General features: G+C 41.7%; 1 protein-coding gene across 1 annotated transcript; it reads left to right on the plus strand.

Annotated features, from left to right (window-relative positions):
- The first annotated feature begins 1,891 nt into the window (after positions 1-1,891).
- UQCRC1 (ubiquinol-cytochrome c reductase core protein 1) lies at positions 1,892-13,216 on the plus strand. Its single transcript, XM_075183605.1, has 13 exons — positions 1,892-1,989; positions 4,648-4,788; positions 5,550-5,636; positions 6,201-6,330; positions 7,261-7,459; positions 8,168-8,247; positions 9,814-9,929; positions 10,191-10,334; positions 10,543-10,703; positions 11,341-11,426; positions 11,514-11,602; positions 12,561-12,636; positions 12,914-13,216. The coding sequence occupies exons 1-13, from the start codon at positions 1,927-1,929 to the stop codon at positions 12,976-12,978; spliced, it is 1,437 nt and encodes a 478-aa protein (XP_075039706.1). The 5' UTR covers positions 1,892-1,926; the 3' UTR covers positions 12,979-13,216.
- Positions 13,217-14,082: the final 866 nt, after the last annotated feature.

Below are 14,082 nucleotides of genomic sequence, written 5' to 3' on the forward strand. Positions count from 1 at the left end.
GGGATGATAAGAGGTCTGTACTGTGAAGTTCAGTAATGAACAACAAGAGTTGTTTTTTTTTACGTGTTATGAGATGCAAAGACAACAGACTATATATATATATATATATATATATATATATAGAGAGAGAGAGAGAGAGAGAGAGAGAGAGAGATAGAGAGAGAGAGAGAGAGAGATCGATCAATCTTGATGGCAGCCAAGGTTTTTTTCCATATATGTCTTAAAAGATAAGTCAGTATTCTCAATTTTATGTTAGGTAAATGTGACACTTGGTCATTAATCTTAGTGCTGACCTTTTTCTATAACCAATTGTTTGACTGTTTTACTTTAATCAATGGCCTTTCTAATATGTGGAAGTTGGAGCAACAATATTACTTGCCTGGGAATCAATGATTTGAGGTGCGGACAATATATTGCAGCTTGTTCTGAAAAAATAGAGACATATTGTTATTATAGTCATAAATATAGACACCGCTTATTTACACAGAAGTAGCAAGAAAAGTAGTATGTCTAACATTAAAGGGACAATCTTACCCCAAGCCCATATGTTTATTTTTATTTTGTGTTTTAAAGAAATATTATATGTGATGATACCAGGACGTTGTGGTAGAGACCCAGAGAGAAGTCCTGGCATCTAGGGGTCGAGATCATATATTCAAAGAGAGCAAGTGGATACAATAGTATCATCATCAACATTTATTTATATAGTGCCATCAAATTCCATAGCGCATTTGTATTACATCTAATGCAAACAATAGCCTCTCTCTCTCTCTCTCTCTTATATATATATATATATATATATATATATATATATATATATATAATCTATCTATCTATATATATTGTATTTACTTATTTATCTTTTAACCAAATCCCCAAGTGCTCAACACACTCCAAGTTACATCCCAAATACATCCCAGTGAAGTTAGCAGAGGAACGGTACTAAAGACAGAACAGTCTTTTGGTTGTATGCAGGCCAGAAGGATTGGTTCAGCTCTGTGGTCCAGCAGCGGTTTGAATATCTCTGCATACAGTTCCAAAATTCCTAAACACAGGGTAAGTGGAGTATCTCCGGGTAACGTCTCACACTCCGGCCAGGCGGTAACAGAATGGGGTGATCCAGAGGCAGTAATATATAGCTCAAAACATAAACCGAAGGATTGGAAGAGCCACTATTGTCAGATTAATATAAAAGATCTCCTGTATTTATAATGTCCATACGTCACAGCTATATGTGGCTCCAAACAATGCGGTAAGGACAATTGATGAGAGAACTCCTGTGTTATGGTATCTGAGTGCCACAGCGGATACCAAAACACAGGAGTTCTCTCATCAAAAGTTCTTATACTCCAGCCGCATCTATAAGGCTACTGGTATTTATAAAAAGTAAGCACTACTGTAGTGGCAAATCAGCCATTCCAGTATCCGCAGCTATTGCGGAACTATGTGTCCCAACATGCCCTGGTCGTGATTTTGCTATTTGCGAATGCTGGCATATGTGGAACTACAAGCACCAGCATGTCCATGGCTACCAGCGTCTATTTTGGAACATTAACAGAAAAAAAGAGCCCCACAAAATAAATCTTACTGAAACAAACACCCCCTAAAAACCTCTTGCACCATTTTATTCAACTCTAAAATATTTTTTATTTAGAAATCGAAATAGAATCTTCAGATTGGAAAAAATAAACAAAAACACATTATTAGACCATGATAACCACTATTTACAGGACCCCACCACCAAATGACATTGACATGACCTGAAGGTCACTTGGAACTCTCTGATTCTCTTACACACTGTTAGTTCATGAACTGAGCAGCTGCAGCAGTGACCTCCGAGCACTAGGGGGCGCTGTGCCGTAACGTCGGGAAGCAGCGCAGCTTTATTCTGCGCATGCGCCTGTGTGTCTCACTGTCAGCTGGAAGATGGCGGCGTCCGTGTGCAGAGCTGGGAGCGCTGCGGGCAAAGCCCTCCTCTCCGCCCGCTCGGTGGGTACATGGCACCTTCTAGGGCTTATGTGACTGCTGGGTACATGAGAGAGGCAGGTCAGGCTTCCTAAGCCAGGAAGGAGGAAAGAGCGGTGTCCTGTGGTGTGAAGGTCACCTAGTCTCCGGCATAGGGCTGGGCTGCCGCACTGACAGGACACAGGTCCCCTGGCCCCCCACTGACAGGACACAGGTCCTCTGCCACCACTGACAGGACACAGGTCCCCTGGCCCCCCACTGACAGGACACAGGTCCCCTGGACCCTACTGACAGGACACAGATCCCTTGGCCCCCACTGACAGGACACAGGTCCCCTGGCCCCCCACTGACAGGACACAGGTCCCCTGGCCCCCCACTGACAGGACACATGTCCCCTGGCCCCCCACTATATATGTTGTACATACTGTATTATTTTATATTGTGGGTGTTATGTTTTATCTAGATCCAGCCTGCAACACATATAGCCCACTCAATGTTATATTCTATCATACTGTATTGCTTACTATTATACATACAGATATCTATGTAATAAAGCACAGTAGGAGATTTTATGTTGTTAGGTTCGACATAGGACATTCCTTAAGGTAAATGAGTGTGTGTGTGTGTGTGTGTGTGTGTATACACTGAACAGCTACAACATTAAAACTACTCACAAGTGAAGTGCAAAACATTGATTATCTTGTTAAAATGGCTGGGGTGGAGTTGATTAGGCAGCAAGCGAACAGTTGGCTCTTGAAGTTGATGTGTTGGAAGCAGTGGTTCATGCAGAGGGGAGCCATTGTTGTGCGTGCCCCCCCCTCAGCACTCTACATAATTTTGAATTGCAGCTGAGAGATCCAATCAAACTGGATGGTGTGGGGGGGGGGGGGGGAGGTTGCTTTGATAAATTCCCCCAAAGCCCCAAATTGTGATGGCTAGACGACTTGGTCAGAGCATCTCCAAAGCGGTAGGTGCTCCCGATGTGCAGTGGTTAGAACCGGAGACAGGGTCATAGGTGCCCAAGGCTCATTGGTGCACCTGTGGAGTGAAGGCTAGCCCGTCTGGTCCAATGCCATAGAAGAGCTACTGTTGCACAAATTGCTGAAAAAATTAATGCTGATTATGATAGAAAGGTGTCAGAACACACAGAGCATTGCAGCTTGCTGCGTATGGAGCTATGTAGCCACAGACCAGTCAAAGTGCCAATGCTGACCCCTGTCCACTGCTGAAAGTGCCTACAATGGGCATGTGTGCACCTGAACTGGACCATAGAACAATGGAAGAAGGTGGTCTGGTCTGATCATGCTTTTTGTTTTCGCATCATGTGGACAGCTGGGTGTGTGTGCATTGTTTACCTGAGATGCAATGGCACCAGACCAGGATGCACAATGGGAAGAAGGCAAGCCGGCCAAGACAGGGTGTTGCTCTGGGCAATGTTCTGCTGGGAAACCTTGGAACCTGGCATTCATGTGGATATTACTTTGACATGTACCACCTACCTAAGCATTGTTACAGACTAAGTACACCCCTTCATGGCAGCGGTATTCCCTGATGGCAGTGGCCTCTTTCAGCAGGATAATGCACCCTGCCACACTGCTAAAATTATTCAGGAATGGTTTAAAGAACATGACAAAGGTTTGAGGTGTTGACTTGGCCACCAAATTCACCAGATTTCATTCCAATCGAGCTTTTGTGGGATGTGCTGAAAAACAAGTCTGAGCCATGGAGGCCCCACCTCACAACTTACAGGACTTAAAGGAACTGCTGATAATGTCTTGATGTCAGGACACCTTCAAAGGTCTTGTGAAGAGCTGTTTTGGCAGCATGAGCAGGACCTACACAATATAATGATGGTGGTTTTAACATTGTGACTGATCGGTGTGTGTATATATATATATAGATATAGATATAGATATAGATAGATATAGATATATTCTGTCCAGTAGTCAAAGTGGGGGTGTACATGGTGGTATGCCACACTGCCACTTTTCCTGCTGTAAAACTATAAAATAATATTCACTTACATGCCTGTTACATTTTTCATACTGCCACTTCTAAATTTCCACTTTGACTAAGGATTGTTGTTTATGGCAGAAATAAAGATGACGCACCACTTCATAAAACTTCATTTAACATGCAATCTAAGACTGGAAATCGTAAATCCATAGACAGATGCTAGCTACCAATTAATTTCCGTCATTCAATAATGTGAACGTTTTTGTTTTTCACTAGCTACATATCCGATTGGAGTGACAGCATTGTATGCAAATTGGAACACTGTCGTTTGGTGATTCCATTCCTCCATAGTAGCAGAAACTGAAACTATTCCCAAACTATAAAGTACATTGGTGCTGTACTCTCCATTCAGTAGATTCAATAGCACAGCCATGCAACAGAGCCCTAAATGCAATATGGTGTGAGCCATACTGATATAAGACTCAATACGTGCAGATGAAGGGTGGGAAGATTGTTTTGCTCTAGAGCTTTACTGTATTTTGATGTCTACTTTTTAATGCAGTTATTAAGTGCCTTTAGAACACACTGATAAGAGTATGTCTCAAAAGTTGTGCTACAAACCCAGAAGTTTGTGAGAGTTCCCATACTGGGAGAGAGATTTACTATTTGGTTGAACATTTTTACTGGTTATTACTTTCAAATATACTTTTAATACTTTTTCTGCAGCCTGCGTTGTTGTGTCTAAAGAGGAACCAGAGCGCGGTATCCTATGCGCAGACTTTGAGTAACATTCCCGACACCCAGATTACCACTCTGGACAATGGGCTACGTGTAGCATCTGAAGAATCTGGGCAGCCCACCTGTACAGTAAGTCATAATGTCACCAACATAGCCATATTGGTTTTCTTTTATCTTAAGTACATAACTATATCTCTGCGTGTTTTTTACAATTAATGTTTGAAATCTGCCTGATGTAACTTCCAGCTGTTTAATGTTTTCTGTTGCACCCACAAGTAATATAATGTAAGTTTTACGCTATGGTGTGATGGGAATAGTTTTCCCCCTTCACTTTCATGATACACTTAACTTAAACTCTGTTTAGAATGCTGTCGTTTCCTCATCAGAAAACTGCTGCATTCTATTCACCCGTCTGATGTTGCACTTACCTTTATGTTTCGTTAGATGGTAACTTTGAAACCTGTTTCTTTTCAATTGTAAACCTGCACTACTTTGAATTTCTTTCTCGGATCAGTTTATTTATTTTGTTATGTTCTAAATCTTTGAATATTGTGTAAAATATATAGTTTTATGACTAATTAATTATCAGCATCAGCCGTCTGGGGGGCACATTTATTTATTTATTTTACTTTTTTGTCTAGTTGAGTTTATTACTTTGAGAATTCCTTGAACCGTTCAGGTACTTGGGCTGTTAATCCCAAAAGCTGTAAATGTGGATCCGTGAGTGGGTTGTAGTTATGGGGCTTGGTATTGGTTGCTTTATAAAGTAATCAAAGTTAGGAGATCTTTCCAAACTTGGCTTAACATATCTCATTTAGCGTGTGATTCTGTTAATTTGGGTAACATTAGTATTATTGCTCTGTGTGCAGCTGACCCTTATCTGCCTTTAGGTCGGGGTGTGGATTGGAGCCGGCAGCCGCTATGAAACTGAAAGAAACAACGGCTCGGCGTATTTCCTGGAACATCTGGCGTTCAAGGTGATCATCCTCATTCCTTACTTTATAATCAATAATAACTTTGTCAGTTCTGCTTTAGCTTAGCTAAATTATTTGCAGTAATTGTGTAGAAGCTTAACACTTTACAAACAGTTTGTAGAGATAATATATTGTTACATTATGCGTATTCTTGTAGATGAGTAATTGCCAGAAACCAGCTTGTGTCTCTGTGCGTTTTATACATCTCTCGTATTATTAGACAGCTTACAGGGTGTATGGGTTGGAAGAATAACTCCAGCTAGATTAAAAATGACTTTACTATGACCCTTCCCTATTGTTTCACCTGCTGGCTGAACAGTGTAAACTCACGATTTGCACCTTGAGCAGAAAGAGCTGCATACACTTTGTAATTTCATTCAAGGCTAAATCCACTATTGTGGCTTTTTTGGGGGGATGGGGGGGGTGCACTTAATTCATGATAAAGCACGTCCTGTTTGTCTCTTCCTGGAAAACATGTGACCGGTAAAGGTCCTGTACGTACATAGTGGTGAGATTCAGCGTGTTCTTGGGAGAATAGTTTAATTGGACTGTTTGTATAATATCTAGGGAACAAAGAAACGCCCCCAAGATGCTCTGGAGCAAGAGGTAGAGAGCATGGGAGCCCATTTAAGTACATATACCACCCGCGAGCAGACGGCTATCTACATCAAGGCATTGTCCAAGGATTTACCTAAAGGTGAGATCGGTATAAATGCCACACTCCATTGTCCCTTTCCCATTAGAGTGTAAGCTCTCTCATTTAACACCAAACTGTCTATAGTACATGTTCACAGATGCATCGTCTATCACTTTCACCTTCTTTCACACAGATAGTTGGGAGGCTTGTACTGGCAGCTGAATGGATAAAAGTAGACTTTGTTGCATTAAAGCTCCCTCATCAGCTTTATCTTTCCATTTGTCTTGTTGGGAGATGTCTGGTTTGATTACGAGCAAACACAAATATTTTTTTTTTTTTTTATAACTATCGATCTATATCGGGTATGATTTGCAGTAACAATGACCACACACAGATCCGGATTAACAATAGGGCTAAAGTGTCTAGGGCTAAAGTGTCTAGAGCCCAGGGGCCTCGGGCAGCTGGGGGGCCCGTCGGCATTCATCGGGTCAGGGGGGTCCCCAGCTTTGATTGTCACCTGTTCAAGCAGAATGGCAGGCAGCTAACAGCAAATGTTATGCTGTTAGCTGCCTGCTGTCACTAGTACTTACGCGACACGTAGTAATCTTACTGAGGAGATCTCGTGAGAGTGAGACTGACTCATTGTCTCACTCTCACGAGATCTCCTCAGTAAGGAGATTGCAGCGTGTCACAGAAGCACTACTGGGAATGGAACAACGGAAGGAGGTAAGCTCATGGGGGGGTGCTTAATACCCTTAGCCCAGGGGCCGCCCTGACCACACATTAGCAAGAAGCGCTCTCATTGTGTGTACATAAAAATTCTATATGAAAGTAAGCATGCCCCATCTATCATAACGTGCCCCAGAGAGAGAGATATCTGTATATATTTCTTTCCTGTTTATATATATATATATATATATATATATATATCTCTGTCCTCAGCCCACTAGAATGGGAGACATCTGCACCTAACGCTTTCCTCTGTTTCAGCTGTTGAGATCCTGGCTGATGTGGTTCAGAATAACAGCCTGGAGAACTCTCAGATTGAGAAAACGCGGGAAGTGGTGCTGCGCGAGCTGGAGGAGGTGGACTCCAATCTGCAAGAAGTGGCGTTTGATTACCTCCATAGCACTGCCTACCAAGGAACTGCTCTGGGCAAAACCATCGTCGGGCCTTCTGAAAACGCCAGGTGAGTGACTGAAATATACTGCTTGCATACCAGCCGCCAGTCTCTGCCGGGCGAGGATGCTTTGCGTACCAGCCGCCAGTCTGGGCGTGGCGAGGACGCTTTGCGTACCAGCCGCCAGTCTGGGCGGGGCGAGGATGCTTTGCGTACCAGTCTGGGCGGGGCGAGGATGCTTTGCGTACCAGCCTCTGGTTTGGTAAATCTCTGGCAGTGCCCCTGATTATAAACTTTAAAACCTATAGAGAGGTCCAGTAGAATAGAAGCCTAATTACAATGTACCATTAATAACACACATACCATTATTGGAAAAAAAACAATCGATATTAAAACTGACCCTCACTTTGTCGTAAATGCCATAGGTGTTACATTTGCTGTTGGTGTGGTCATGAGCTCATGTGATTATATAGAGCCCGTGTACTAAAAGCTGGTTGGGTGATGTTGCCGGTCTCAACACCACACTGAGCAGGCTCCTGCCAGTACATCGAATGTTCAGACTCATTAATACTCATGAATATTCATAGCTGCTCAAATGTTAATATGATTAAATGAAAAGATCATTATAGACAAACTATAAAGTTATCATATAGAACAAATTGACTCCTAGGGTATTTCAATAATAGAAATGACCTGTTACATACTTGGAATTCTCTTATGATTGAAAGTAAAGTAACTCGAAGCTATTTATAACTTGTCGTATATATTGTTTTTAAGGAAGTTGACTCGGGCTGATCTTCTTGAGTACATCAACCTTCACTATAAGGCACCTCGCATGGTGCTAGCAGCAGCTGGAGGTAATGTCGTAGATTAGTCACGTACAATGTTATCACAATGAATTCTTTCAGCTTTGTGCAGTCTAAAATGCATTGTTAGTAAAACATATAAAGCACAATTGTATTTTCCGTAGTGTAGGAGCACTATATTGATGCTGGCATATTGGTTAGCACTTCTGCCTCACAGCACTGGGGTCATGAGTTAAATTCCCGACCATGGCCTTATCTGTGTGGAGTTTGTATGTTCTCCCCGTGTTTGCGTGGGTTTCCTCCGGGTGCTCCAGTTTCCTTCCAAACTCCAAAAACATACTAGTAGGTTAATTGGCTGCTATCAAATTGACCCTAATCTTTGTGTGTGTGTTAGGGAATTTAGACTGTAAGCTCCAATGGTGTAGGGACTGATGTACAGAGAACAAGCAGCGCTGCGGAATTAGTGGAGCTATATAAATAGCTGATGATGATGATGATGATGCTTGTTCTAATGCTGGGTAATATGTGAACGAGCCAGTAAAGTATTTGCAAGATGTCACACTTATTTTGTATCTTTCATACATGGGCGATTTTCAGTCTCTGCAATTAAATCTCATTATAAGATTAATCTAATAAAACAAACTGCAAATGTAAATGATTAATCGCTAAAGCATCCCCATTTTTTTTCTAGGCTTATTTCTTTTAAATTTCAGTGCGAATTTCCTGCTCAGTGTTGCCTAAGATCTTTTCAATGGGAGACTAAGCGCATAATATAATTGCAAGGAGATTAAATTGCCAGATTGAAGATCATTGCATTATAATCACTTGTGTAGCAGAGCATATAGGAGAAAAAGGTTACACAATGAGCGATTTCTGTTGTATGATTTATCTTTTGAGATAACACAACTAAAAACTTGTCCTTGTAGCCAAGACTTAATTTGAAAACACCCTCTGCACTTGTCTAGGTTACTGCAGTCTGATGAGTCTTTAAACTCTATTATCAATGATCCAAGTTCATACATTCTTGTCCCCTTTAAAAGCGCATATATAAGGATTAACAAATAATGATAATTTCCATGTTAGATTAATTCCTGTAAATGTCGGTGTCTCCACGGAAACTGGAACTACAACATAGAAAATGTTTGTTGGTTTTCATGCAGTAGAGGAAATATCCCCTGCTGACCTATTTACTCAGAAATCATGTAGACTAGTCTATGAAAACATGCTTTCCATTATCATAGAATTGTCTTTCCACTGGCCAGGATAACACCGTACACTCCACCTGGTTAAACTGATATGTCCGTGTAAGACGCACATTTATCACTTTCAGGTGTATGTTACACGGAGGTTCCCGTTAGTTCTTTTTTGGGGGAGTTTCAGCTCCACCTTGAAACAAGCTATGAGCTCTCTGATACATTTTCTTATTTAAAAAGCGGACATTCCATCCCTTTAAATCGTATGACGTTGTCTTTCTTCAAGTATGAAGCAAATGTCGTATTCTATACAATGTTTCTCTGTTACTGAACGGAAATATCTGCTCACTTTTCATGTGTGAGCATATCTGCCTCTCCTTACCCTTATTAAATGCCGCTGTGAACGGCTGTCTCCCCTCACCAGGAATTGACCACAGGGAGTTGAGTGACCTGGCTCAGCGACACTTCGGCGGACTCTCCTCCACGTACGAAGACGATGTTATACCCGCGCTGGCCCCGTGCCGGTTTACTGGGAGTGCGGTGAGAAAAGCTCTACCTATAGATTATGTACTGCCCCAGGCTTCCTGGAGATTTCTCTTTCATTATGGGTTGTCACTGAGAAAATCCACCTGCTGTGCTCTTGTCCTTTCCATGTGTGTCTCCTTGCAAAAAATAAGGCTCCCTCAAGTTTGTGCTTCATTGTAATGTGTTTAACAAAATTAAAGGTAAAATGCAGCTAGTTGTGGGAATCTCCTCCTATAGTCGTCTTGACGTTTGATCTTCTCTTTTGTATCTTCCCAGCTCACGGCACGCAACGACGACTTGCCTTTGGCTCACATTGCTATTGCCGTAGAAGGTCCGGCATGGAACAGCAACGATAACGTGGCTTTGTCTTTAGCCAATACCATCATCAGCAACTATGATGTTACATACGGAGGCGGCAAGGTAAGGATGAACGTTCCTGTGCAGCTGTATTGTATCACGTCGCGGGTAATTCACCAGTGTCTCCATTTGGACATTTCTGCGATTCCATTCGTTAATCCTAAGACTGGCTTTGGCTCCCAGGCTTTTGTGGCTGAAGATCCGCACTTTGCCCATCTCTGGTGGTATAAGGCGATACAGTGTTTTCATCGATCTTCCCTCTGATTTTCAGAACCTTTCAAGCAACGTGGCGAGAGCTGCGGCTGAGTACAAACTCTGCCAGAGCTTCCAGCCGTTTAACATTCGTTACTCTGACACCGGGCTGCTCGGGGTGCACTTTGTGACCGATAAGCACTGTATTGAGGACATGCTGCACATCGCTCAGGGAGAATGGTAAGCAGGAAGACACGAATCTTGTTTCTCTATTGTGAAACGCGCAATCTTTTGCTTAAAACTAGGGCAGATTGTATGTGACACGCCAGTAAAAGGTTTGTCTGTACCGAGACTATATCTCCGTTCTTAGAGCGCTGAGCTATAGTCTAGTCCTTCTCTTCCGCCATTTGTGCTCTGAAACTGATCCACTGTAGGAGAGGTAGATGTACATAGCTCTGTAAATACAGGGCAGGTAAGTGCCCCTGGACCCTGCTTTCTTCCTGTTTAAAATGTCTCTGCTATAAAGTTATTGATGAGCTTCGTCCATGTGTGTCTATGACCCTATGTCAATTGTACACAATAGAATATGACTTTCTATCTTTTGATTGCCTTTGGATCAGTTACTTAACACGGGATTCAGATTTTAATTGGTTAACTGGTTCCAAGTTTAGTATGCATTTAACATGCATATAACAGTATTGTTAATCAGTAATATTTAAATAGTATTTATCATTAGTTTATTGATGGTACAGAATTGTTTTGCCCACTAGGTTGTTCCGTTTCTCTTTGACATATCACTATTTTATTTCCCTTACATTGTCGGCCTCCCATCTGACTTGTGGTTTTATGCGACTGTAAGAATCTGTTTAATTCCTAGGTTGCGTCTTTGTACCAGCGCAACAGACACCGAGCTGGTCCAGGCGAAAAAGGCCCTGAAAAACGTTCTTGTGGCCCAGCTAGATGGTACGTCGGACTTAATTTATGGAAGTCTGGAATATATTGGGGCACAAGCAATTTTAGCTCGCTGATTTGTTGCGTTTTCATTCTAAGGAACAACCCCTGTGTGTGAGGATATTGGGCGCCAGGTACTGTCCTACGGCCAACGCATTTCTTTGGAAGAATGGAATTCCAGAATTGATGTGAGTAGTCGCTGTACATAGATGTTTGCTGTAGAACATGGGCCTGTAGAGCGAAACGCGCCTGGTCTATTCTTCCAATAGTGGGAAAAACGGCTATTTGTAAGGCAAATTGATCAGATTTTAACCAGCAAAAAGATGCAGATGAGGGGAGAGGTAACCTGCAACAAGATCCCATTGTACTTATCTGCCAGACAGTAAAAAAAAAATCCATATATGAGAAATTAAAAATCAGTGGTTAGGATTAATAACTAAATATATGTATAAGCCATCCACTTAATGCGCCACTTTCTATTGGATGGTCCTAAATGTGATCGGTGAGAGTAGCAACGTTGTGTCAAACATGTATTTAGAAATAGAGCACAAATCTTACTGGGAGATTACCTCAACTGGGCATACAGGAAACACATTGCATAGAGGCCTGAAGCCCACCTAGTGCCGCCCCGGATCTCCCCACAAACTATTCTACATAAAGAAAAGTCAATCAGTTTGTAACTAACCAAAAGTGTAAATAAGGGCAGGAAGGAATTCACTATAGGTGTTCAAATTAGACCAGGCAGCCAAAATAAGGCCGACAGAGAGGTGTCTGGTGCATATATTTGCAATACTTTTGGAAATCGTAAGATTTGAGATTTTCGTGCTATAATAAAAAAAAAAGTAAAAATTGCTAATTTTTCTATTATTAGATCTGATCTGCATATAGTATTGATTTGTCCCCAAACTCGAGAAAGTCGGCTGTTTTGCATGTACTTTCCTCGCTGTGTATCGGATGATATCCTGGCAGACCTGTAACACCCCCCTCTATCTATCTGGCTTATACAAGTTTTCTAGTACAATTTCTGCAAGATAATGTTATGGTTTTATGCTTTATAATAGCGTATGAGTGTTAAAAAATTATATGTGACAATATGTATGAGTTATGTAGCTATTCTGTAGCCTCGGTTTTATTATCTTTTGACAGGCGGTCAATGCCAAGACACTGAGGGACGTTTGCTCCAAATACCTGTATGATAAGTGCCCCGCTGTTGCTGCGGTCGGTAAGTTTTTATCATTTCCCCACCCGCTGGGACCACCACTGTCCCTAAGCTTCAGGCTGCTGTATTGTCAATTCTCCAGACACTGTTGCAGATTTGTCAACTTGATCTGGTTGTAACATCTCTTATGGCTTTGTGTTGGTTGGTCTAAAGCATTAGTCTTAATAATCGGTCTAACTATATTGTAGTACACAGCATACATGTAATGTGTATTCTACTGAACGGATCTATTCGAGGTCGGTGCATTTTCAGTGATTTACTTTTGTCTCCGTTTAACTAGGTCCCGTTGAGCAGCTTCCTGACTATAATCGTATCCGCAGTGCTATGTACTGGCTGCGTTTCTAAATGCCGTACAGCCCAATGACGCGGTGTTGGAAGCTTTCTAGGAGAAAAGATTTTTTTTGTTCTGATTGCAAACAATGTGGTTTCTGCGGAACACTCCAGCAGTTATAACGGAGAGTACAAAGAGTGAACTGTAGGCTCCATTTGCAGCAGGTGTAAACTGTATCCACAATCGTCTGTGCTTCGTCTATATTCAGAATTCTGCAAAATAACATCATTGAATAAAATGTAATTTAAATGGTGTGAGTTGTTTTATTTTCATTTCCAACATGGTCCCTTTTTAGGCTTTATTACTGGTGAGAATTTGTATTAATTTCAACCGTGGCTCTTCCAGGCAGTGCCTACATAATTTCAGATCTTAAGTTGGGGTGTTTTTGGGCTCTTGGTAGAATTCTAAAGCTGCCAGACTTTGTCAGCATATTATATCTTATTGTGTAATAGACCAGACCTGTCGACATCAAGATTAATCAGCCACCTTCCCGTGGTCTGGGAGTTTTTATAGGACCAAACATTCATCTGTGCCAATGCAATGTGGTACCTCTGAGCTCTGCCATGTGTGGTGTAATACTGTTGAGTTTTGTTGCAAAGGGCAACAGCTGCTACAATGCAGCTTTGAGACTCTGTCCCTTCACAATTTAAACTCTTTTTGCATCACCTGCTGTGCAGCTACTAATTATTTGAAATATTCCAAGGCAGAGGACAGACATGCTGTTTAGTGTTGCTATTAGGTGCATTTATGTCTGCAGATGGTAGTTAAAGTCATTGCAAGGGGGCTGCCCTTTCTCCACCAAGACTGCAGTTTGAAAAGATAGAAAGCAAGAAAACCGCTACTGGGGTTCACAGGAGCTCCCACAAATTTCTGGGGTCACATTAATAAAATGGACACATTTTTGGGGATAAATTATTAGCATTTTTACAAATATCTTGCATATTTCTTTTGCTTTAAATGATGATTCTGGACTAGATTAGGAAGAAATTTATTGGCTGTGAGCACAAAAACTAACCAGTCATATGCTGCTATGTTTAAATCTCTTCATTTCAAGCTTATACACAAATCACAGTCAAAAACGGTTATAGCTTGTCATTCAGCATAATATAACCTTATGC

The sequence above is a fragment of the Mixophyes fleayi genome, chromosome 8 (genome assembly GCF_038048845.1).
Source record: "Mixophyes fleayi isolate aMixFle1 chromosome 8, aMixFle1.hap1, whole genome shotgun sequence".
Lineage (NCBI taxonomy): Eukaryota > Metazoa > Chordata > Amphibia > Anura > Limnodynastidae > Mixophyes > Mixophyes fleayi.